Source organism: Cebidichthys violaceus, unplaced genomic scaffold (assembly GCF_023349555.1).
Source record: "Cebidichthys violaceus isolate CVI_PGR_0920_01 unplaced genomic scaffold, fCebVio1.0.p SCAF_13, whole genome shotgun sequence".
Taxonomy (NCBI): Eukaryota; Metazoa; Chordata; class Actinopteri; order Perciformes; family Stichaeidae; genus Cebidichthys; species Cebidichthys violaceus.
Genome location: NW_027176296.1, coordinates 1,830,057 through 1,855,221, shown reverse-complemented (window position 1 = coordinate 1,855,221; position 25,165 = coordinate 1,830,057). Strand labels below are relative to the sequence as shown.

The 25,165-nt window shown below is 42.5% G+C and overlaps 2 protein-coding genes across 9 annotated transcripts in view; one reads left to right on the top strand and one right to left on the bottom strand.

Annotated features, from left to right (window-relative positions):
- elavl4 (ELAV like neuron-specific RNA binding protein 4) overlaps nt 1-22,266 on the bottom strand; it is a 79,926-nt gene extending 57,660 nt beyond the window's left edge. For 2 of the 7 annotated variants that reach the window (XM_068707296.1, XM_068707297.1), the window contains exons 1-3: nt 22,107-22,265; nt 17,582-18,912; nt 16,655-16,795 (exon numbers count right to left, since the gene is read on the bottom strand). In XM_068707296.1, the coding sequence (XP_068563397.1) occupies nt 16,655-16,795; nt 17,582-17,629 (189 nt within the window). In that variant the 5' untranslated portion in view covers nt 17,630-18,912; nt 22,107-22,265. Of the gene's footprint in view, nt 1-1,235; nt 1,473-2,584; nt 3,204-16,654; nt 16,796-17,581; nt 18,913-22,106 lie in introns of those variants that run through there. The other 5 variants (XM_068707295.1, XM_068707298.1, XM_068707299.1 and 2 more) reach the window with 5 other exon arrangements.
- agbl4 (AGBL carboxypeptidase 4) overlaps nt 1-25,165 on the top strand; it is a 372,526-nt gene that overhangs the window by 101,610 nt on the left and 245,751 nt on the right. For both annotated transcript variants that reach the window (XM_068707293.1, XM_068707292.1), the window contains 3 exons: nt 1,450-1,631; nt 22,149-22,289; nt 23,962-24,084. In XM_068707293.1, coding sequence (XP_068563394.1) covers nt 22,217-22,289; nt 23,962-24,084 — 196 coding nt within the window. In that variant the 5' untranslated portion in view covers nt 1,450-1,631; nt 22,149-22,216. The remainder of the gene's footprint in view (nt 1-1,449; nt 1,632-22,148; nt 22,290-23,961; nt 24,085-25,165) is intronic.

The following is a 25,165-nucleotide window of genomic DNA, read 5'->3' as shown; positions in this document are numbered from 1 at the left end:
ACGACGGCACACCGGCGAGCGTCACTAGCCGAGTCACCAAACAGGGGAGTCGCCTTCGTTTCAATTAGCATTTTGATTGCATTTAATGGAAAGAAGCCAACGCGCAAACAATCAAACATTTACTTGCCGATAAATGAATAACGTCCACTGTTCTTTGTGCAAACACTCATGTGTCAGTCCAGTCTGTGGATGGTAAGATTTTGAAAACAGATGGATGATTGTATTGACTCTATAGTGGTGGCACAGTATCGGCAATTAAAGTAAACTCTGTCTTATATGACAGGTGAAAGCGACAAGAGGAGAAAATATGGCCGCTAGTTTTGTTAGTCAACCTCTCTTGGATGAATGGAGGAATGGATTCAAAGTTAAAGTCTCACGAAGCTGAGCAAAGCAGATAACTTATAGGTCATTATGATTTCTCTCACGTCGGCACTCGCACAGTCAAACGCAAAATTGAGAATACACATTCGCACACACTCATATGGGTGTTTAAAACTTAGGAGCACGCACAGCATTACAATCTATTGCAGTCCAGGCGTGCGTCCAACACACCTACTCCATCTTTCTCCAGCTCTGGCACAACTTATGGACAACGCAAACTCACACTGTGCACACAAGCAGCATGACGGATAACATGTCTACTCATATAATTAACAAGGACTACTTTGCATACATGAATACAAAATGCACAAAAGTCCAGTTTCCCCCCTCCCATCTCACAGTACATTCAGCATCAATAATGTGCATTCCTTCTCTGCAGCAGCACTATACGCAGGTACATATCTCAGAGTGGTGCAAAGGCAGGAAAAGGGGGGGACACCTACAGCCCTGGCTTCAAGATAAAATGGGTGCTGTTCCCCCGATTTAACCCTTCCCTCCCTCCGCTCCTCTCCCCACCCCTGCTTACCTCTACTCCTGCCTCCACACCTCTTCTATTAGCATGATATCTGGCTCCGTCCCTCCATCTGTCCCCCCTCCGTTTCTCATCCTGCCCACAAACCTCATCAGTCTAACCCCCCTGCTGCATCCCTCTTCCCTGTATGAAGGAACTTAACATTCTGCACAAACACAGAGTTTTACAGTATCACTGCGCTGCAAGAGTCTTACATACTGACTGTGGGTGATAGTATTTCTACAACCTGCTCTAACCACCGTAGGCTGCCCGAAATGAAAACAATGGTTAACAATGTACAGCGGAGTATAGTGGCAGGCTGCCTGCAGCCTTCTCTCCTTACCATCTTAAACCCATTCCACTCCATTTGGGAGACGCCGGCCGTGGTCTCACGCTCTCTCTCTCTCTCTCTCTCTCTCTCTCTCTCTCTCTCTCTCTCTTTCTCTCTTTCCTCACACAACAGCTACAGCAACGCCTCAGCAAAGAAAAATCCCCTACTCTCTCTTACTCTCCTCTGATTCTGTCTCCTTGTTTTCCTCACTATGCCTCTCTTCCAGATTTCTGCTGGAGTCTTAGCGGCGAGCAGGGAGCAGCATACTAGAGGCGCACGGAGCAAGCATCCGCCTTCTTCCACAGATGCTGAGAGGAGAATGGTGTGCCTGGATGAGAGAGTGCTGGGCTGCAGCAAGGCTCCCCCCCTTCCCACAGCCACCCGCCCAGTCGCCTGCTCCGCTGGAAGGTCAGAGCCCGCCCACTCCCCCCCCGCCTCCCTTTTACAGTTTGTGATTGGCGTCTTGGCTTGCCTGTCAGCCCCTCGGTCTCACCTCCCCCTCCCCTCGGTGTTAACACCTTCGCTCTCCGGCTGGCTCTGAGCCCTCGCCGGCACACGCCAGCCTCAGCCCGGTTTGGCAGAGAAAAGGCTTTCTGAATCCCAGCAAAGCAATCAATCGCTGCTGAGGTCTGTGCTTGAGTGAGCCGGGCAGAGCAGCGCGGGGCAGAGCTCTGGGGGAGTGATTGCAGCCTCCGGCGCTATGGTAGGCCTAATAGGATGCCTGCGCAGCCCTGTGTATATAAATTAGCTATTACTGGGTGCATGTTAAAATCCCACGTACATTTACATGTGTACAGCCTATCTCTCGTACTCCTCGTCTCTTTTCCTTTACACACAAAACGCACACATACACGCGTACTCACAGAACTGATCACAGCCTTTGTCGTCCAAAATAATAATGATCTTTAAGGGATTCTACAAGATATTATTCAGTTTTTCAGTAAATACTACAAATACTACTACATCGTTTAAAATTGAAGAAAAAAAAATTGAAGGAAAAAAAAATTGTCTCCTATGTTGATAACTCATAATTGACATTTGTTGGGGTTTAAATAAGATATAAGAATGGACACACACACACACACACACACACACACACACACACACACACACACACACACACACACACACACACACACACACACACACACACCTGTCCGTACAGGTGTAACCTAAAAATGCGATCTGGTTTACTCTTTTCGATAAGCTCCGTGGCGTAAGCATAACACATGTGTACGGCGCTACCTGCCTGCTGCTGCGGTACCCTGAGGTAACATTAAAGCCTGACTGGTTGCAGAATAGAACGGAACAAACAGCTGTACGATGTGAAGGCTGTAGGCTACTCTACAATATCTACTCACCATGACCATTCTTGTGTCAGGCTGTCGGTGTTACGGACGGTAACGGCAGTCTCGGGCGGACAAAGTGTAAAAGCCGGTGAAGTCGGCGAGAAGACTCGGATGGAGTAGCGGCAGCGTGCCCGGGGAGGATGAATGAACCGACGTGCCGGTGTAGTGAGTCTAGCGGAGGCAAAAACTAGACGGAGCGAACCCGTGTGTGTGTGTTGGACCTGCAGCCTTGTCCCGTGCAAGGGGCGGGAAAAAAAACACTCGCGTTGCGAAAGAACTAACAAAAAGATAGAATAAGAGAGTCCACTCAAAGGAAAAGATAGAGAGAAAACAACCCTCTACCTTTTCCCCAAAAAGCCATTTATGGATCGTCCAGTCACCTCGCGCGCGGTCTCCCATTGGCTGGGGAGGTGCCGACGGGGCGGTGCGCTGGCGGATGCGAGCGAAGGAGGCAGGCTCGTGTGGTCCTCCACGCATTAAACAGTTAAGGTGACTTGATGTTCGTGACTGCACATAAGTATCCCTCACCTGACCTGTTAATACGTATGCATACAGTCAGCCTACGCTTTGACTCGTGCACGTTGTTTGTAACCGCCTCCTTCCCTGTCTCTATGTTATTAGGCTTGCACGGAAAACAGGCTGCATTGCCTGTGCATTGTTGCTGCAGTGTTTGAGTTTGTGATCCCTGTTGTTAGACATGGGTCTGTGCTTCTCAGCCAGGGGTGCTGAAGTCACACCGCCCAGTTCCCGCTCTTAGAATTTTGCTAACTGTAGCATGCACCATCTGTAGCAACACCCAAAACATTTGGTCTATTGTTTTGAGGAATAATTATACACAATTTAATAATATGATATCATCAAATTACTCCTAATTACTCTGACAATTTTAATCATTACTACAGTTTGTGTAATATATATATATATATATATATATATATATATATTTATTTATTTATTAAAAAAAGCTATGCCCAACCTGCCACAGGTTGATTTTGTCCTGCTGGCCCCTATCGCAGGCACACAAGAAGAGGGAGCTCTTGCTTCCTTTAACACAGTTACCTGGCAGGCATACGTTTACCCACACACATGCATGCACTCAGAATGCAATTACTGCGACATGTTGGCTGACACCATACTCGATAAGCATACATCAGCATATTCATGTGTGCACACCCACATACACGCAATATACACACATGCACACACTGTCTCACAAATCACATTCATGCACCTTATGCTGTATATAAACATGTGACCACATGTAAATGACTTTGTAACAAATTGCTCTTTCACTGGCAATTTTTTTAAGTTGCCAGACAAGAGATAAAAACATAATCACTTTCCTAAAACATGGTCATACTGTTTCCTTTGTGTTCAACATCAATAAGAGGCAGTCAGTGAACCAATGCTTATTCACATGCTGGTTTGTTTCAATTAGCATTCAGCTGTGTGGTATGAAGCCTGACAGGAGTTAATGTAAGTGGACAGCCATTAAGCCCAAAGAGATTTCTCTGCCCCAACCACCTCAAGACCTGTCCCCACTCAAGATCACGCTTTATTTAGATGATCCATTAGCAATTAGTGATTATAATGTGTCACTTAAAGGTTTTACAGTACACAATATCGTTCCACCGATTAAGCAAATTCTTCACTATCATTTATACTGTTGTCACTGGAACTATCTGCATTCTAATTGTATTTTCCTAAATACCTAAATGTTAAGAACTCTTTCATAGTAATAAACAGAAACCCATTTCAGTTTGAATCATCTCAAGATAAGATGAGATAAGATGAGATGAGATGTATTAGTCCCAAAGCAGGGACATTTTGCAATGTTATTGAATGCTATATATATATATATATATATATATATATATATATATATATATATATATATATATATATATATATGGAATTGCATTTGGACTCAAATGGAAAGCATTTATAGCCCACTTTTGAAGTAATTGATCTTAAAAGCTTTCAGAAAATGGAGAGTATAAGACTGACCATAGTCCTAATAAATCCAGATTTTTAAATTTACCAGTCTAAAGCTGAATTTCAGTAAGTGCCTCAACTTAAAAATAATTAAATTATTGCGTATCACAATCAAATCTGAGTTTCTATTGGCCCAAAGCTAACGTGGATGGGAGTAATGAACACAATTAACTTGTTTTATGGCCCCCATCTGTAGCTATTCACTTTTTAATGATACAGCACAAATGTATTATTTATAGCAAACATTTTTTTTAATCCCCTGACAGAGAGTGCCACAGACCCCTGGGGGTCCCCGGACCCCACTTTGAGAACCCCTGCACTAAAGACCTCGCTGTGCACACACAGTCCACTGTAAAGCCACATTGTGGACAGTGTATGATAAACTATGCCGCATGTACCACATATGTACTCCGCAATTACATTTACAGCATGTGGATTCATACAAATTGGAATTGAGAAATTCAACCACGCACTCTAGTAGCTACACACATTAGCTTGCAAATGAGCACACTGAAAGAATAATGTTAGGAGAGGAAGAACAGGAAGAGGACTCACTGATGATAAGGCCAGTTCTGGCAGACAAAAAGGGAGAGGGGAACTAAAGCTCCCCAGTCTCTCCACTTCACCCCTGACCTCTCCACCTGTCTCGTTAGCTACAGCGAGCTAGCTAGCCTAGCAGAACCATGTGCCTGACATACTAATGACAATCCTCACTACGCCTTCAATTAAGCCTGAGCAGTGCTGAGGTACGCACAGACACACACACACACACACACACACACACAGACACACACACACACACACACACACACACATAGAGGGGAAGATAGGCTGAACAAACTGACTATTATTTCAGATAGAATAGAATATGCTGGCACTTGCAGTCTGGAGATTTGTACCGATCATACTGTATATGAGACAACCGAGGAAGAGTAATGTTGAATGAAACAGAAAAGAAAATGGATCAAAATAGAAGCGCACCTTTGTATGTTTTCCTTTGTTATGTGCCTCCGTATCTTTTCCACCAAAGAGCAGAAAGAAGCAACATTTGCAGCTGAATAGTACAGGCAACAAACCCACAGTTTCCTGTCCATCTTTTATCTGACCTTTTGAATTTAATGAAGGCTTTGGATTGGAACCGGGGCGAAAAGAAAATCTGTCTCCACTCGCTGCCTCTAATATTCTCCTCCCAACCACGTTTTTAATTTTTTATTTTTTTTTATTCCCTACAGTAAAGAAGGGAAAGTGAGATCCTGGGCAATGACCGAATCACAAATCACATCTCTGTCTTCATAAGCAGGCCACTTTTAACTGTTGATGTTTAGAGGCAGTAAGATGTGGGGTGAAAATAGAGGGTGATCATTTTCTTATTTCATAAAGGACAGTGTTTTGAGGTTGCTGTTTCCCTCTGTAATATGATCCAAATAACCTTTTCTCTAAATGAGAATGTGTTTTGAAAGTGAAAATAGTCTCTCACAGTTGACTTGCTCGGCTTGTTGTTTCACTAAATTGCTCTGCAGGACTATGATTTTATAAAGCAATGAAAGTGACTGCCCCTACTCAGTAAATTAGCTATAAACACATTCTGCTCTTTGGAGTGTGTTGTGTTGTGTGTGCGTTTCTGTGTGTGTATGATACACAGACTAATACCAAAGATGGAGCCGTGTTGCTGCCATGTCCTAGTTAAGGGTACACACCATGCAATATAATATTGTGTTGGGACAGATGGAGGGAGTGGTTGAGATAGTCTATCAAGGGCATCCATGCTGAGATGCTTTACAGTCTGGATGTCAGAGATATTGCAGTGTAGCTTATTATCTTGTAGATTTGGCCGTTCCGTACTTAGAGTTCATGTCTGTCTGTGGATAAAATGCAATACAGCACTGAATAAATGTAAAACAGTAATTAAGGGTAATGACTAAAAAAGACTACGGTTCCTTAATGACTTTGCACAAAAAAATGTGCAATGCGTTGATTGGATGCATTATTTGGCCTTTTAGATGATGACTGATGCTAAACACTTTTTGAGGAGGCAAATGATATTTCTCTCCTCTTGTAGAGTTTTGAAAGTTAAAAAGCTTTTGTGGCTTTAACCCAGGAGGGCCAGGCGTACTTGTCAGCAATGAGAAACCCCATCTCACTGATTGACTCTGGATCACTTCCATAAACAGACACACACACACACACACACACACACACACACACACACACACACACACACACACACACACACACACACACACACACACACACACTCATGCACAGCTAAATCCATACACACACAAACACGTGCACGCACATGCATAAGTGCGACAAACCACGACATCATGGTTCATGGAGTGTGTCACAGTCTGACTGCCGTGGAACCGGAGCTTTAAGGGCTGGACCCCACAAGTGTGCTGCAGCCTGTGCTTCCTGTCTGCTAATTCGGAAAGCAGAGAGCTGACTAATTGTCATGAACTCCTCCTGCCATGCTTCTCCACCCTAAACCCCTCCTAGTGACAGACCTTAATGGATTAATGCAGGCTGGCGTTGTCCCTCTTACTCTCTCGTACTCATTCTGGTTCTCTTGAACAAACTCACGATGCTAGATTTCTGCCACGCCCTAAAAAATGTCTGTTTTTGTTGAATCTTCAGGATTGGTAGCACTGTACTGTACATACACAATATACTCTGGTAGCAGCCAACATGTAGTAGTCTGATAACAAGTGTATTAAGATACACAGTATAGCAGGTTTGAATATGCAGTGTGCAGAATGTGATAATTGTGGGTGCTTTCGGTTTGATTCGTGTTAACTGTCAGACGCAGCGTTTCAACACCTGTCTTCTGTTTCACTCTGCATAATAAGAGGTCTATTTAAAGTGGGAGAAGTGAAGATACCAGCAGAGGTGTTACCTCCAAAGTGCTGGAAGAAAATACCTTGATAATCAACAAGAGAAGGAAAACTTGTGTTTTGCAGCGAACCTGATCTTCGGTTCAGAGGAAATGAATGCAACCGAGGACACGCAACGGAAAACACGACCTGAAACTGAATTATCCTTGTTACACTGTATGGCAAAAACACACCGTAACGACAATGACAACAGGTTTTAATAGAGTTATATGGAGAGGAAGGCAATGCTTATCAGGCCCGGTTGATTTCAATTTAAAATATCACAGCAGTCTATGCAGTAAAACCGCCTAATACATCTAATAGCCCAGAACACACTCCTCAGTATGCTGCTGCTTACTTAGGCTCTTTTTGATTCGCCCTTGAAGGATAGATTTAGTCGCTCTATTGAAGTTCTGGCAGTAGCATCTTGCTGTGCTACTCAGACTGATGATCGCCTCTTTCCTGGCAGGTGTCCACCCTCTGCCGGTAACAATCAACAAATGAGAATCACAGCCTTCAACTTGCCGTCTCCCTGCCCAGCGACAAACTCGGCGTCACTGAATACCAGACAGCAGACAGCTATTAACACGATGAGGCTGTATCCGGACAACAATGGGCGCTTTGGATTCAGCTGACTTTTGTTGTTTGCTTTCAGTGTTAAGACCCAGGGCTTCGTTTCCACGAATCAATGGCGCACACGGCGTGGATACTGATTTTCAGGTAATTTCATGGTCAGAGGCGCACAGTGCACCAGCATCGCTGTTGCACGTTCAATCAAATCAACTCTTTTCTTTCTCCTCGAAAGCAGGGCACTCTGTGCCATGTCGCTCCGACACTTTAGTAAACGAGGGGAGCAGTTCGGAGTAGTTCTGCCACAAAAGATCCTCCAAAGAGGAAAGTGATGTTCTTAAGCGGGAGGAGCAGAATCACCACAACGTTACCTTATGTGAACCACAGAGAGCAAATTATGTTCAATTATCCTGGGAGGACAGTCAAGTTCACAGCTAGTCACTGAAATGCAAATGGGTGCAGATGAGAAGAAAAGTCTGCGTGCACTGAAAGAGAATCCCGATCCACCAAGTCAAATACTTGCCAACATAGAGCCCTGGAAGGCATTTAGAGATCATTGTAGGCGATGGTTTGTGCTAACATGATCCAACTTGCTGTTACAAACAAAGAAATCAAGCATTTCTTTAACATATTAACCTCAAATCATATCTTCAACTGGCTGTGAGTATGTCCTTTGGATTTTGTAGTGAAATCTCTGTCTGCACGTTTTTTATAGTTATGGCTAAATATCATGACTCATGAGCTCATGACTGACAATGCAATGTTAATCACTGAGTTACAGCTCAATGCTTTGAGTCCAGTGTTCCTGGCGATGATTGAGTAAAAAGTTGACATTTTGCTTTTTATTAAAAAGTTAAAAACTAAATCCAACCTGGCCCCGCCAGTCTAAGAATGTGTGAATTCATGGAGGCACTTATGGGGAAGTGGATCCCCTATATTAAATACAAGTATTTTGGTAAAATGTAACTAATCTAGTTGAAGCCTTCCTCCTACATCCTCTTCCCTCTGTGTCAGTGGGCATGATACACAGTCAGCTTAACCCCTGCCTGTGTCACTCTCCCTGGTAGAAACTCCTCAGATCAGAAATGAATTCTTCATGCTGATCCCGGAACAAGGCTGTGCTGCATTTGTCACAGCCACTTTCTTCCACTTTAACTCAAAGCTGTTTGGTATGGCTGGAGCTTTGCAGACTGCAGAGATGTGACAGGGGGCTGTTTGAAAGCTGAATTCTCTGTCTCTATCCGTAGAATAGGGACTGAACGCTTGTTCAATCGCTATGTAAAGTCTGCTCTTTTGTAGATTTAATTCAGCATAATGTTTAGATAACTCCCCCCCCCCCCACACACACACACACACACACACACACACACACATTAAATCCACACAATCATTTCTTTTTTTTTTTTAAATGGAAAAGATCACGGTGGGTCTTTGAGGCTGTAGCCTAACACAAATGAGAGAAGGTTTGTGGAGGTGCCCAGGGAGGCTTAGCTATGCATTGGCTGTTGAGTCTGGCATGTGTTCTGGCACTGCGAGTGTATTCTCAACAGGACTCTGGTGGATTAGTGTCCATTTGGACAACAGAGTGGTCCGCAGCTTGGGGTGACATTCAACTTCAGCAGGCCGGCAGCTCACACACTGATCATGAAGTTTAGTCTCGCTGTTTATTGTCAGTGATGTGTTGTAAATGCAAAGCCATGTAAATGTTATATATTGAGTCTTACAAACGGATTTGATGACTGAGGTAGCAAAACCTGTTTGGTTTTGGGTGGTTAGGCTGTCTTCTAGTCTAATCCGGATGACTCTGTGTGTGTGAACTGAAGCCGTGGCCGTGCTGCAGGGTGGTGGGTCAGTGGATCAGGAGGTATAGTGGTGGGCTTTCGGGCTGTGGGGACGGCAGCCCGCTTTGCGTTTGATCCCGGTCGGGGTACATCCATGCTCACAGGGCGACTGCTGTGGTCCATCTGGTGGAGGCTTTAATCACAACTCCCTCCCACTTACACACACACACGCACACACACACACACACACACACACACACACACACACACACACTACTGTAGCACAAAGCTCCCCACTTGAGATTCTTTAGACGGCTGCTCACTTTCAGACCTCTTTTTATCTCCATTATTTATTCTAGTCGTTCCTGCAGTCACGTCTCTCGCTGCAGAAACGATTCCTGCTTTCTCTTTTCTTCCGGAATCTCCGACTCAGACCTCAGGTGGAAAGCATGAGAATCATCACCCTCCGCCATCTGTAATGACGTTTAAAGCCTCATCAAAAATCTCACACTATCTGATCTCCATAAATGACTGCACTACTGTACGGCTTTTGATAAGGAATAACCTTTTAGAGCCGAGACGTATGCAGAGTCCTTCCCAGGGATGGCCTTCGGTACTGTGGACCAAAACATGCCCATGCTGCACAAATCCAGCTCTCCAAATGTCACTTCATGCTTAACCGCCCTTTCTCATGCTTGAAGAAAGGCAAGTGGGCAACGCTAAACAAGAAAAACTCCACCGGGCTTCAGTTTAAATGCCTACATGCTTAGAGACATGTGTCAGTTATTTTGTGTTGTTGACACACTAGTTGTTTGAAAAGAAAAATAATTTTCCATTATGAAAATAAAGACATTGTTTACAGAAGGTATAAATCATATTCTGAGTAAATGTTATAATGTTACATGAAATTAAGCCAAGAAAATGTATGTAATAATATAAACAAAGAGGTAAATTAGTTTTTTTGTTTTGTTTTTTTTACGGAATATGCATGTATTTCTGTAAATTAGCTCACTTAATAGTCACTAAAGTACAGCTCAAGGCAGACTATGGTGAACCGTCTGCTGCGGTTGGATTAAATTTATTATTAAAGGGAGTAAAGGCTCAGCAGATAATAATGATGCTGCATTTTGTAGAGGAACCACTTATAGCCTCCCCTTGGACAAAATGAATTATAATATTTTCATGAATTTCCAATATCTTATCTTGATTTAGCTTGCTCTTCATGAATGGCTAATCACTAGGAAATCAATTCTGGAAACTACTATATATTCTGTACATTCGGTATATACAGGCCCCCGACTACTAGACACCTCCCAATGGAGCCAGTGGCGAGCTACTGCACTCCAACGGTCACTCCTCCTCGGCACTAATGCAAGTAAGTAAGCCCTACATCATTTATTCATGGTGACAGCAGATATTTTGCCTCATCCCCGGCAATTAGCAAATCAATAAAAACGCATTGGCTTTGAAACTATCAATTCTGAGAGGACAAAAAAAATAAATAGCTTTGTTCATCAACATGCCAGGATCCCAGAAGCAGACAATCACTCAAGTATCGGCAACGTTTGTCAGTCAGCATCAACAGGCGCTGAGCCGACAACAATAATGCACGTTTCCTCACATCACTGCCCTTAAAATGAGTCCTCACCTACAAAACAGGTGTCTGCTGCATATACAATCTTAAATTGGGTTCTTTAAAGGGCATCATCTATAAATGTCATTTTTGAAAAAAAGACGATTTAATGTTCTTTTTGTCAGGAGATTTTGTTTGCATTATGAATATGTGTCTATTGTGAAGGAGATGACTGAGCTGAAGCCATCTGGGTGAGATTATCACCGACGCAGACAGGTCAGTGAAGGTCTTGCACTGGCTAATACCTCTTTTGTCAATGTTTATAAGGCTGACATATCTGCAGCACATTCTGATATCACTGTCTGTTTAATAATTAATTCAGTAAATCTGCATTATCCAATATGCACCTCAGGCTGCTTTGTGTTGACCTAAAATGACATTAGATTTAGCCGAAGACCTCCGAATTTGACTTCACTGTCAAAAGGTGGCTGAGGCATTTTTTGTGTTTGCAAATGACAAAAAATGCGAAGAACTCACCAGATTTGAAAACACAATACTGCTTTCTCTCCAGCCTTGTCTGTTTCATTATTCTCTCTCTGTTTATCCTTTTAAGTCGAATGAAATAACTGCAAATGGTTGTGAAAACATTGTCCACGAGAGGAAACAAATTTGTCTCTGAAATTAAATGCTTTTCCTCTACCAGGCAAAAGAGCAGCCCAGGGATTTTTTTTCAAATTAAAGAGGATAAAATGAACAGCAAGAAGTGAGATTATTTTGTTTATTTAACTTATTGAACTGTACAAATGTAGCCACTGACTTGAGATAAATCCCTAGTACTATGGCTATATAATCCACAGCTATATGAACTGTGATAATTATGTCTGCGTGCATTGTTTTGTGGTTGAGGTTCTCATGATTGTGCTTTCTATTTTTCTGTTTTTTATTACCTCAAGGCACCTTTCTGTATTTTTTAGCACATAAATATGATTATGATGTATTACATATATCATTAGAGACTGACTTAAAAAAACTGCATTTTGTTTCTTACTGAACAGATAATAATTGAAAACATCAGCCTGTTTTATTGCTGTGTTTTTCATGATCAGAAAACTTGCACACCTTCGATGACATGATGTTAATCCATGTATAAAAAGACAATCAGTGAGGGAATCAAAGCAGGTCAAAATCTTCTGCTTTGATTTTTTTTGAGCTGCGCTCTATAAAAATCACCAAGAAACAGACTCTACTCAAAAACCGTGGGCCCTGCCACGGCCATTATGTTGGTGAAATTACAGGTTATTACTTCCAGGTCAAAGCGCCTGAACACAGAGAGCTGACCTTTGGTCGGGCGTGGGCGCTTGTGTTGCTGCAGCAGCACTCTGTTGTTAGACCATTGTTTATGGATCACATCCACATCGCAAACCGTTTTCATGTATTATCTACAGAGTCGAAGAAAAATAGCTAATGATCAAAAACGTGATAACGTGTGAAGAAGTACGAACTAAAAGGCACCCTGCGGACGTGCTGAATTGTGTGAATATTAAGGGTTAGGGTTTGCACGAGAAAAAAAAACAACTTCCAGAGACAGTGAGGAGGAAGAGAGAAAGAGTTCACTTAGCTTTACAGTGTGTGTGTGTGTGTGTGTGTGTGTGTGTGTGTGTGTGCGCGTGTGCATGAGCCTACAGACACCTGCTCCATTCTGCAGTGATGGCTCCCAGCGGGACACAGGCTCAGCTGCTGATCTCTAGGCCCTCCCTGCAGTACTGGTGGCCAGCACACACACACACACACAACACACACACACACACCATGCACACACACACACCACACACACACATACACACACACACACAGCTCGTCCAACAAATCAGAACCCTCTAGGCCCCCCGTCGCAGTGTCTCTCAGCTTCTCTGTGTTCCCCGTAACTGACGCACCAAATGTGCTCATACCAAGTGCACACATGATATGATGCACGCACACGCACACACACGCACACGCACACGCACACACACACACACACACACACACACACACACACACACACACACACACACACACAGCTCCACAGTCTGTGTTCACATGATGTTGCATGTAAATTCTAAGACACAGTGCGGTCATAATCTGCTCCGGTCTAATATATACTATAGGGAAGATATGACTGAATGGCATGTCTTCATTTCTATCACCCTAAGCTTAAAAAGCTTGACTGAACAGAGCAGTACATCAAACCTCCATATTACGTGCTGCTGTGAATGCAGTTAAAAAGAAAAAGGATAAAAAGATTTTGAAGTTTTCAGCAGGTCACTTAATGATTCACGTTAAAACAAAATCCAACACCCTTTTTTTGTGGTCAGTCCTACATTAATCAACCACCGTTGTACTTGTGGCACTATTGTTCTTGTCGATGCTGTATTTTGCACATATCTCCATCTCTCTGTTCCTCTCAATATGAGTGTCTTTTTTCCCCCCCCTCTGTGGCGTCGCTCAGTCTGCTGCACCTGTTTGTGCCTCACTGATGGCAGGGTTGTGGAGCATAAATGAACTAATTTCCTGCATATAGAGAACAAGGAAAGGGGAAGTGCAGCGAGCGGCAGATGGAAGGAGCTAATCATTGTTATGAAATAGAGATGACCTCTAACTATCTCCTGGCTGCTAATATACCGTAGCTACACACATTTGCCAGCTTCTGTGCCAAGCACACCCTCACTCTCCTTCCTCCTCCTTTGCCTGTTTGTTGTTGTGGTGATGATGAACCTCTTCATGCAGGTTTGAAATGCAACCCTCCCTTTTTCTTTTTTTTTTTTAGATGTTGAAAAAGAAAAGATTGGAGTTGTCAAACAAAATCTGGTGTCACATGGAGAACGGCAGCTGCCTGCAGTTGGTAATCAGTGGAGCTTTCTACAAATTAACAGCATTCAGCTCTGAAGCACGGCGCACTGCAGGTTTTTAGCTATGGGCTTTTGAAAATTAGATCTCAGTGACTGAAATATGGACTAATTTGCAATTCAGCTTTTTGCTCACATTTTCTTTTAGTTCTACCTGCTTTGTGCAAGGTGACATGGTCATGGTCATCCTAATGTGGTAAATGATACTGCGGATGCTCATTTTAAATGATCCGTCTAAATTTCATCAATTGCATGCCGATTCTCTCCTCCGTGTTCTGGTGGGGTTCAGAATTTAATTCCTTGAATACTCTTTTAAGCGCACTGTCCTACAGCTTGAAAGATGCACAACCGACAACATGCGCACACGCGAACCGCTCTAAACAAACTGAACACACAGTGTTTGACAGGGGAACGAATGGTAAACTTTGCTGCAGGCGTACAGAGTGTTGGAGGACGCAACCATTTAGCTATTTATTCATTTATCAAAGCACTCATTTAAAGCAGTGGTGCATTGAATGGAAACACACCATAGCGTCTTAACTTTGAACGATAACATTGCAAAACACAGTGAAGTATTTACTCCATTTTTATATACGAAGCAATGTTGGGCTGCCGGGGTACAATTGTACTTCCGTTTGACCGAGGTAAGAAATGCGATGTTGCTTTTGAGGCTTCACCCACCAAAGCCACCAGAATCTTCCAGCACATTTATCTAATGTATGCAAATTATCTTGCTGTGCTTAATGAAGGCACCATTAATCACTATAACGATGGTCTTTTTGAACCAGGGTAATCACTCGCGCACACACAGACACACATACACAAGCATGTGCGCTTGCAGACACACTCCCTCGCCCACACACACACACACACACACACACACACACACACACACACACACACACACACACACACACACACACACACACACACACACACACACACGGAACATGCCTCATCACCTGCAATACACTGAAGACAAATGTGCAAAATCCCACAGTAAACCATTTTACCAGAAATGTAACTACGTATGATGAGGACCTCATAGTCACTCGTGGACTATTTTGGCTTTGTTCATTTATACTGTAAATACAATATTATTTACAACTGGTACAACTTCATGTTAAGCAATCACCTCAAATTCTGTTTTTCTGCCCACCTCAACGGTGATAAGATGCATCAAAATATGTTAACACGTCAATCATATTTATATAATAAATTCAGCTAATTAGTTCCACTGGTTTCAACAAATAACTTATGGTCCAGCAGCTTTATGCAAACAGCAGATAACACTGTTGTGAGTCACTTTGTGCGCTGTATAACCACAACAAAACACTGGACAGACGTCTTTGAACTCGTGTAAGAACTCAAAGTGAAAACTGAAAAAAAACATTTTTGAAGCCCAACTCCTAACGGAACGTATTTCACCGCTTATCCTCGCCGTGCATTTGCATACAGTTGACGGAAACCCCTGGGTACAGTCAGCAGCATGACAGTGGGTTATGAAGGCTTCCGGGAGGCTCTGGGGTGTGGATCTGAGCCAGTTTGAAGGGGAGCCGAACCAATGAAGAGCCCACAGCGGATTAGACACCCACAGCTTCATGTCGCTTTAATGCGGCGAGTCAGGGATTTTCTTACAACGCTTTTGCCTGAACTCTCAGGGTTTTCTCGTGCCCCTTTTTCTCTCTCATTCCCTTCCTCTTGAAGTAATATTTTCTATGTAAATAGCAGAGTAATGTTGTCTCCAGTGCAACATACCACATCCATCTACAGCGTTCCTACTTCCTTTGCTAATGTGACTTGTCAGATGTTAACTGGAGTTGAATCGGATGGATAGTCATGATCCACTGTCATTTGAAATCTGTCGTCTCCCACAACTGTACATCTCCTCGGGGTGTTGGGGAGAAATAAATCATTTCTTTTCACAGATGTCATATAAAGTTGAAAATGGTATAATTGCTGGAGTCCGTTTATTAATTTACTGTGAAAGATAATTCACCGTCAAATACAAAAAAAACCAAATGCAAATACTGCAAGTACGCTAACAGAATTCACAAAATACAACAAACGTAAAATATATCACCCACACGAACACACACTCACACCTCAAATTCCCTTGATAACAGTCTGACTGGCAGAGGCTAAAGACAGAGTAGGCGTCCGTAATTGAACAAACATAACAATGTAAATATTTACTAATACCATCCATTGGGGATACAGGCCAAATCCCACAATTGATTTGCTCTCTTTCTGCCCCTTTGCTCTTTTCTTCACGCACACACACAACAATACGCCAATTCACACACTAACTACCACTCTTTTTTCCCCCTGTTTCTTTCCTTGCTATTATGCTCGCCCGTGTTCATTAAAGAGATGGAGATATATTGGTCTGTCTATCCTCTTACCAGGGGTGACCTGAAGCCCATCTGGGCTGGCGATGACAGGAGATCCCTGGGAAATAGCGGCGAGTGCGTCTCGGGGACGGAGCCCACGCCACTGGCTGCTAGTCCCGAGAGCTGCCCGTACCTCGCCATCATCTTGAGATGCTGCTCACAGAACACACACACTCATACACAGACACAGGAGGAGAGGGGAGGAGAGAGAGAGAGAGAGAGAGAGAGAGAGAGAGAGAGAGAGAGAGCGAGAGAGAAAAGAGAGAGAGAGAGAGAGAGAAAAGAGAGAGAGAAAAGAGAGAGAGAGAGAGAGAGAGAGAAAGAGAAAGAGGGACGTGGTGTGAGAGAAGGGAAGGAGAACAGATAACAGCAGGTAGGAAGGACGGTGAGAATGGTAAAGGACAGAAAAGGGAGTGGGGAGGGAGGGGGCGGGGGGACATGAAGAAAGAGGAGGTAGAAGGGGATTACAGAACACTTTGCTCTCACACAAATGCATGTGTAAACCCACACACACATACAGGCACACACGCACTTACACTTACAGACGTACTGTACGTGCACATGAAGGCACACATACAATTTTAGCCCCAGGTGGGCAATCTCACAAGCAAGCCTATGTTGGATGGGTTTGATAGCTACCTGGGTTTTGTTACAATAGAGGGATGTAAAGTCTAGGCTCTAGCTCTCTTATTATTACAAGCCAGATTGAGTGTGAGAAGCGTAGCAGCCCCTTTTTTCTCCGTACCGACTATCGAGCTTGGGAAATATATCATAAACAGCTGCTGTTATCAATCATCCCCTCTGTCTCCTGACTATGAGTATACAGAAATGTACAGACAGGCACGCGCACGGACATACAATAAAACACATGACAGAATGGTTGGCAGCAGACACACACAGGTGAAGTGTGGAGAAAGAAGCAAATCCAAATCTCTTTACCTCATTGCTCAACAAAGCGGCGTTGAGTGTTCGGCTTATTTCGAACATGTTCAGGTTTGGTGCTTTTTTTTTTTTTTTTCGTTCTGTCCGTTTATTTTCAGATTCTCTTCAGTTCTTTGCTCCCCGTTTTCTTCTCTACGGCTGGGAGACGGTCCCGGGAACACAAAAAAAGAAAGAAAGAAAAAAAAAATGAAAGAAATTGAAAAAAAAGAGGGGGGATAAAAAAAAAAATCCTCTTTTAATTTTCTGATTTTGGAGTTGTGATTTTTCAGTGCTCTATTTTTTCTTTCTCCCCTGTCTGTTGATGCACCTCTCTGCAGGCTGTGGCTGTCGTGGTGGCGTTTGTGTCCAGGGTCTCCACACACGTCTAAGGACTCAATATGCTGTTTCTTTTTTTTTCTCTTTTTTTTGAAATCTCCCCAGAGTCAGCACATTAAAACAGGCAGTCAGGCGGTCGGTGGGTCGGGCTGGCGGGCTGGCTGGCTCCCTTATCTGTCCCCCGCACACTGGCTCACACAATACGCTCCGATCCTCACACTGCTCGCTAGCAGATTAGCCTGTCCCAAAACATAGCACTTAGTTTAAACTCCCCTCCCTTTTGCTCTCTCTCTCTCTCTTTCTCTCTCTCTGTATCACTCCCTCTGACTCGCTCCTTTACTCTCCCTCCCTCTCTCACTCCATCTCTCTCTCTGGCTCTGGCTCTCTCTCTCTCCTCCTATTGCTCACGCACTGATGCAGCTACAGTTCACTGTGCTGCCACAAGGTGGGAAGACTGTTCTAGCAACAGCGACACCATCGCCGCCACATCCCTTCCTCTCCGTGCCACTCCTATCTTTTAGATTTTCCTCTCTTCTACCCTTCTCCGTGTGTGTCTATAAAACACAGGTATAAACGGTGATGGAGCGTTTGCACTCCCTGACCATATCAAACTCGCAGCCGCAAGGATGAGCGGATTGGTGAGGGGTGTGTGAGGACTAATAGTGTTCAGTCCTGTTATCTAATTATGGCTCTTACAAAAGCAGGTTGTGGATTCAAGTGTGGAAAAGAACTATCGCAGACTTCTGGGAGGGAAATAATTTGAGCACTACCTTGGAGGTGTTTTTTTTGTGACAGGTACATGTAAAGTAATGGAATGTAATAAAAACCTGCACACTATCAAGAGACCTCAAGGGAGTGGAAATGAATGGTACCTCTCGGTAATAGGAAGCAAAAGAAAAAAGTGAGGGTTGGGCTGATGCGAGGATCAAGGTCAGGTGGTTGTCCTTTTCCTCAGCAGGGTGTGGCACAGAGATGACGAAGCAGCTAGTCACCGGCATGGCAGGAGATCCCAACTACGGAACAAGTAAACAAGGGGGAAAGAAAAAGATTAGGAAGACTTGTTTGGTTTCAGTCGATGACACCTGAGAAAAAAGTGTACTGTATCTGCATAGAGTGGATATGTAAGTCAAAATGTTCATGGAATTGAAGCCCATGAGAAAATAAAGCAAGACAAAGTATTTTATGAAAATGATGCTGATTGGAGCGGCCATCATCTTCACTAATGCTAATCTTAGTTGTGTCTTCCTCGCAGCTCCTTCTACGTGGCAAAGGATTTATTCCTAGTGCTTTGAATGTGCTTTTTGCCGTCTTGGATCAGAGCAGGGAGAGCGGCCATTTAATAGCTGCCTATTGACACTGAACCATCTGTTTAGGTGGACACCGTCCAGCATAGCAGAGAGGAAGGGAGGGAGAAAGGGACGGAGAGGCAGAGGAAGCAGCAGATAAAGAGAGAAGAGAGGGTGACGATTAATGGATGAGAGAGGGGGTTAACAGCGAGGTACAAACAAAGCAGAGGAAGTGTTAGCAAACTGTTTGTTTTAACGGGTGTTCAAAACAGGAAATGGAAAAATATGGAGAGAGACTCACATTTGTCGAGGATGTGGCATGTAATATTGTTTACATGTTTTTAATTAGCACACTTTCTCTTTTTTACATTTTCATCAGTAGCAGGATATGCGGAAGCATCTTCAGCTCTTTTGCTGTGTTGGCTTCAATTCCGTTTGTTTTCCCCTTTCCCTCAGAAAAGGGCTGCTAGCCACATCTCTGTTCTGTAAAGCCCACAGTCTCTAGGGAAGACTGGTCCGGCAGAGTCCTGCGGGGGGCTGTCAGTTGAATCATCCAGAGTGAGGGCTGATTCCTCAGTCAGCTGCCTCTCAAGCCTGCCTCTCTGACCGAGCCTCACTCCCCTGAGCCACCGGATTGCTGTCACCATAGTGATTCTCTGTGTACTGCCGGCTGGTCTCTGCCCCCCCACCCTGCCTCTCCCAACCACCCGCCACCAACTCGCGGCCACTTGTGCCCTGTGTTTTGATTTTTGCATGACTTCCTCCTTCATTGAAGATGGACTATATGTGTGGAAGTCCTTAGCTGGCCACAGTAAAAGGGTTTCCCTGTACTTGCTGGAATACAAATACAAAAACATAGATTTGTACCCCAGCACACACACACCCACACACACACACACACACACACACACACTTACACACTTACACACGCGCACACATGCACACACAGAGCTTCAGGCTGGAAACATAAACAAGATTTTTTTCCTTTCCTTCAGTTGTGGTACTGAGCTACAAGCACTGACTTATTTGATCATTTCACAGTTTAGAAGAAAAGGTGTCTTTCTGAAAGAATGAAAAGCAGGGCTTAAAAATACCTTTGCTGTGCCAAAGCTACTGTTTCCCCAAGGGGTTTCTGACTGGATTGTGAAGGTGCGATGTGTCCTCCAGTCACTCCGTCACCCAAGCTTAAAATAGCCACAGTTTCTTAATGTTACATTCAGTATTAAAACTATGGCAGGGATGTCTACATGTGAAGCACTACATGTGAAGCCCATTCATATGTTCAGAAATCATTAGGGGTCAAAAATGTTTTGATAAGCATATAAAAATACACTCTCCTGAGAGATCATTAAAATTTGAGAGACCACGGTGTGGACTGTACTTCTCTTTCATGTTATCCTGTTTTCCAGAGATGGATGTGTTCATTAAATCATTGCTGCACTTTGCAGACATCATGACAAAAATAACATACTTTATACATTGAGTGTTGGTTGGGCAGAAAGTAGTGTGGTTATTGTTGAAAGTGTCTTTCTTCAAACATGTCTTAACAATATAGAATATGGAGCTTTAGAGGAAAAGGAAACCCATCACACCATAAAGTCTTTGCTGCAATAAACTCCCATACATTTACATCTAATTACATCTATGTTTATAATAAATAGATTTAAATACTTGAGAAAATGTCCCCTTAATTTCAGTTTCCCTTTAAAGTAACAATATCGCCTACGACAAGAGACTTTAAAAATAGCCATATCTGACAGATCATGTCATGTTATGTATTTCCAATTATAACTGTCATACTATTGAAAATAATGTTCTTATGCAAATTCTGTCTTTCACAAGCCAACAACCAAATGTGAGTTTCAGCCATAAGATCTGGCAGACGAGCCAGGATCTTGCGGTAAATTAAACTATATGCAGTCTCTCTGTTTGATAAGAGCTGAGAAACAAGGGAAACATGTAGCGTATCTAATTCATTCTTCTCATGCTCCATAATTCAATTTCAATCTCCCTCTTGAAAATGAATGATTGTACCACCACAGAGCTCTTTAATTGGCATAGAGTTTAAGGAATGACATAGCATGGAGGACAGCTATTCAATTTTCAATTTTAGAGAAATATTACACAGCAGCTCTGTATTCTCTTCCTGTCATCTGAAAAATAATCAGTCTGACCTATCTACTCAGCGGCCTGTTGATGCTTGCCATCAAACACAGATCACACACAGAGAGAAAAATCATTGCCCTCTCCCTGGTCTTTTTCATTTGGGCCTGTTACACACAGCTTATAACCTGAAAATTAGCAGCAGCCTGTATGCCTTTTGCTCCAGGAGCTGTGCGACTGCTCATTTGATGTACTTAATCAGGTGCAGCCTTTGTAATGGGAAAGAAATAGGGCCAGGCTTGATTGGCCTTGATGACATCTATGCTCCAATTGTCTAGAAAACCTCCAGCTTTAATCAATCTGCAGGATGATTCAGAATCTCTGGCTGCCACCTGCCATGATTGGCTTTCTTCTCTGAAAATACCATTTAAAAATGCAGGTATGGCTGTGATAAAAGTGAGGTGTGTACAATATACTGATTAGAGTTCAGATTCAGTGTAATGGGAGTCGTTGCTATTTTAGTGTGGTCTGCCAAATATGAACGTTGTATGTTTCACCCTGACATATGAAGATTTTCCCCTAAACATAATAACACAATCTAACTTATATCTTTAAGAATCATCTTCCCGACAGCTTAAGACATGGAATCATCACTACAGAAAAACAATAACAATCGGCATTTTTGCTACTTTTGTTTTGCTGTAGGTCTGTTTATTGATTTGTGCGCTCTGATCCAAGTGCACAAATCATCAATAGCAAATCAATACCGTTTGTTGTTGCTATTGCATATAACAACAACTGAACTTGGCTCAACTTACCTATGTGCACATATTGTAAACCGATGTCTTGTGTTTCTGCAGCGGTGGACTGATGGATTGATGACGCCTCTCCCTCTTCGTCCTCGAGCTCCGTTACCGTGGTAACACACATGGAGCGTCGGCTGCTCTGTGACAGAATGGAAAGGAAGATGGAGGAGAACACTGTTAGAGACGTCGAGACTGGTGTGTAAATACGAGCCATACCTGGCTTCTTCTTCGTTGCTTTACACGCAGGAGGACTGCGGGTGATGCCCAGTTGTCTGACGTATTCTAGCTGCATGTTTTGGGCTCGCTACGTGTCTCTGTATTGACGTGAGGTGTGCTAACATTCTAGCTAGCAGGCACAAGGGATGTAAACAAGACTCATGTCACCAGTTTGTTATGAGCTATAGCGTTGCTGCTACATGACGTTAGCCTATTATATAGCAAAAACGTGCTGGCAATGTAGGCTACCTCACGGAAATACTTCAGAAAACTGCTGGCGTGTGACGTTAACCAATCCCATATTCGTCAGTAGTGCAGGTGTAGTGGCTGTGAGTACCTGCTAGCTAGCTATGTTATCTAGGGGTAGGTCCTGCAGTGAACTGCTGTGGAGCTAATAAGCTAGCTGTGCATTACTATTTGTTTTTCGTCCGTTACCCTCCTAAATTAAAGACATAATCAGTGAACAGATGCCCACAAAATTAGGCAAGGACCACTGTGTTGATAAAAAAAACAGAACACATATTTGAACCAGAATTAGTGGATAACGTTACAGATTTTAATAAATGTACTAAAAGTGAACACAATCTCAGTGTGTGGTCTTTTCTGTTGCTGCAGAAGATTTCTTTGAATCTGTAACGTTCACCATGCAGAGAACACATTTTACATTTCTAATGTGGATGGGTTTAGAATAACCCAATAACGTTTTTCCAACAACCGTAGTTATGCTTTTAATTTAATAAATAGTAATTGGGTCTTTAATATGCATGTATCCACAGATGCAAATTATTGTGATGCACGTACCGTTGCTCTTAAAATAAGGTATATTGCTTTTCATTCAGTTTGTAGATATGTTTTGTTTGGTTCACTGCATTGTATTTACCATCTGGACCACAGCATTGTATTGAGTGTAGATATAGGTGTTAAAAGACAGATAACAAAATATAATAAAATAAGATTTTTTTTGTTTTAAATAACAAAAAAAATGCACAATACATAACATATTCAAATGAATGCAAATGTAAACATAAAAACAATCAGAATGACAGTATTGTCCTTTTTGCGCACCATCAGTTCAAGGCATATTGTGTGTTAAATACAGCGTTAAAATAAAGACAAAAGATTTTAACCCTGTTTGTGAAATGTACTGGCCTGTTCACAAGAATGCCTGTTACGGAATACAATGTATGTCTTTTACTTTTTATTACGCAAAAGCTCAAACAAAGCCACACATTTAAGCAACATTGTTTATAATGTCCATTTTCTACTACAAACACAAAAATATAGATTTGTTTCAACCTTTGTATGCTTTATTTATTTGTCTTACTCTAATTTTGCACCACAGATCCACTGTTTCCTATGCAGTTTAAAGTTGACAAAACTCACTCTTAGTAATATGTTCTGTACACAGTACATCACTAGACTATAAGAGTCAACATTTATCTTTAAAAATGTTTGTATATTTTTCATCTTGTTACTTTTACTCATAATTTCAGTTTAGTGGTGGCGTAATGTTCTGCATGGCAATCTATGTTGTTACTTTAAGGTCAACAATGTAGGACTGTTTTATTCTGCATGAGAGTCTCATTTATTTACTACTTAACACATTTACGTAAGTGAGACTCATCCTAATCCTACACATGTTGTTTTTCAGGCTGTGAAACTGGAGGAGAGGATGCCTTGGTGGGAAATGTGAACAAGCTGATGGTGAGCCCACCAGGTTACTCCGGAGCTCCACGAAAAGGACATCTGCTTTTTGATGCTTGCTTTGAGAGTGGTAAGTAGTTAACTGTGTTAATCCAGTAAATGTTTTTTATATTGTTCTTTTCATGTTGATGACGTCCTACTTTGGTATTGTGTACCACTGTTACGGAGGAGGCTGCAAATAAGCGTCAATGCAAGATGTTGTATGGGAACCTTCCTCAGGCAAAGACAGTAAACACACACACACACACACACACACACACACACACACACACACACACACACACACACACACACACACACACACACACACACACACACACACACACGTGGAGTATTTTACAGACAGTATTCTGGATAAGGCTTTGCCTTGTCACTCACAAAATTAAATTGAACACATTGACAAATCCTTGAACCTATAAACGTTCCTATGTATGAAAACCTGGAAAATAAAAATACTGACAGGCATGTCCTGGAAAACATTGAGCTGTTTTTGAGTCATGAAATGAGCCCCAACTAATACTATTACTAATACTTCTTAATACTACTATGATGCTACTAATGATTGCTCAATTTACAGTCTGTTTTAAACTTTAATAGAAGAAATTAACATCAAAGTGCTTTGTATTAAAAGAAAGAGTTTGAAGTAGGTTTACAGAATCTCCCACAAAGTCAATAAGAAATCTATTCCAGAGTTTGGATACAAAAGCAGAAGGCATCTTCAGCATATATAATTGTCTGAGATCATTTTGTATATAGCAACTAACTGTGAGTCTGTGTATCTGAGAGCTCCATCAACACTGGGACATATCTTGGCAACAGTAAAATCAGGGACTTCATATAAAGATTTATAGAGAAGTGCTAGGCTCTTAAAATCTTTATGATGAATAACTAGAAGTCAGCGCAGGGACTTGTTTGAGCTATTTTCTTGCAGTTACCTTCTACTTCTATTCTTCCTGTACTATGGTGTACTACTAAATTGAGAAATATGTTAAGTATACTTGAAAGGGGTGATTGACATGTCACCTTTCCCAGCTCTTTTGTTGGAGCTAGGCATACAGTACGATTAAGTTAATGTGCTCAAGTGTCATTTGTTAATGGCCTTTGTTTGCCACTTTGTCTGACAGCTGAATGGCACAATAATGAAAATATAG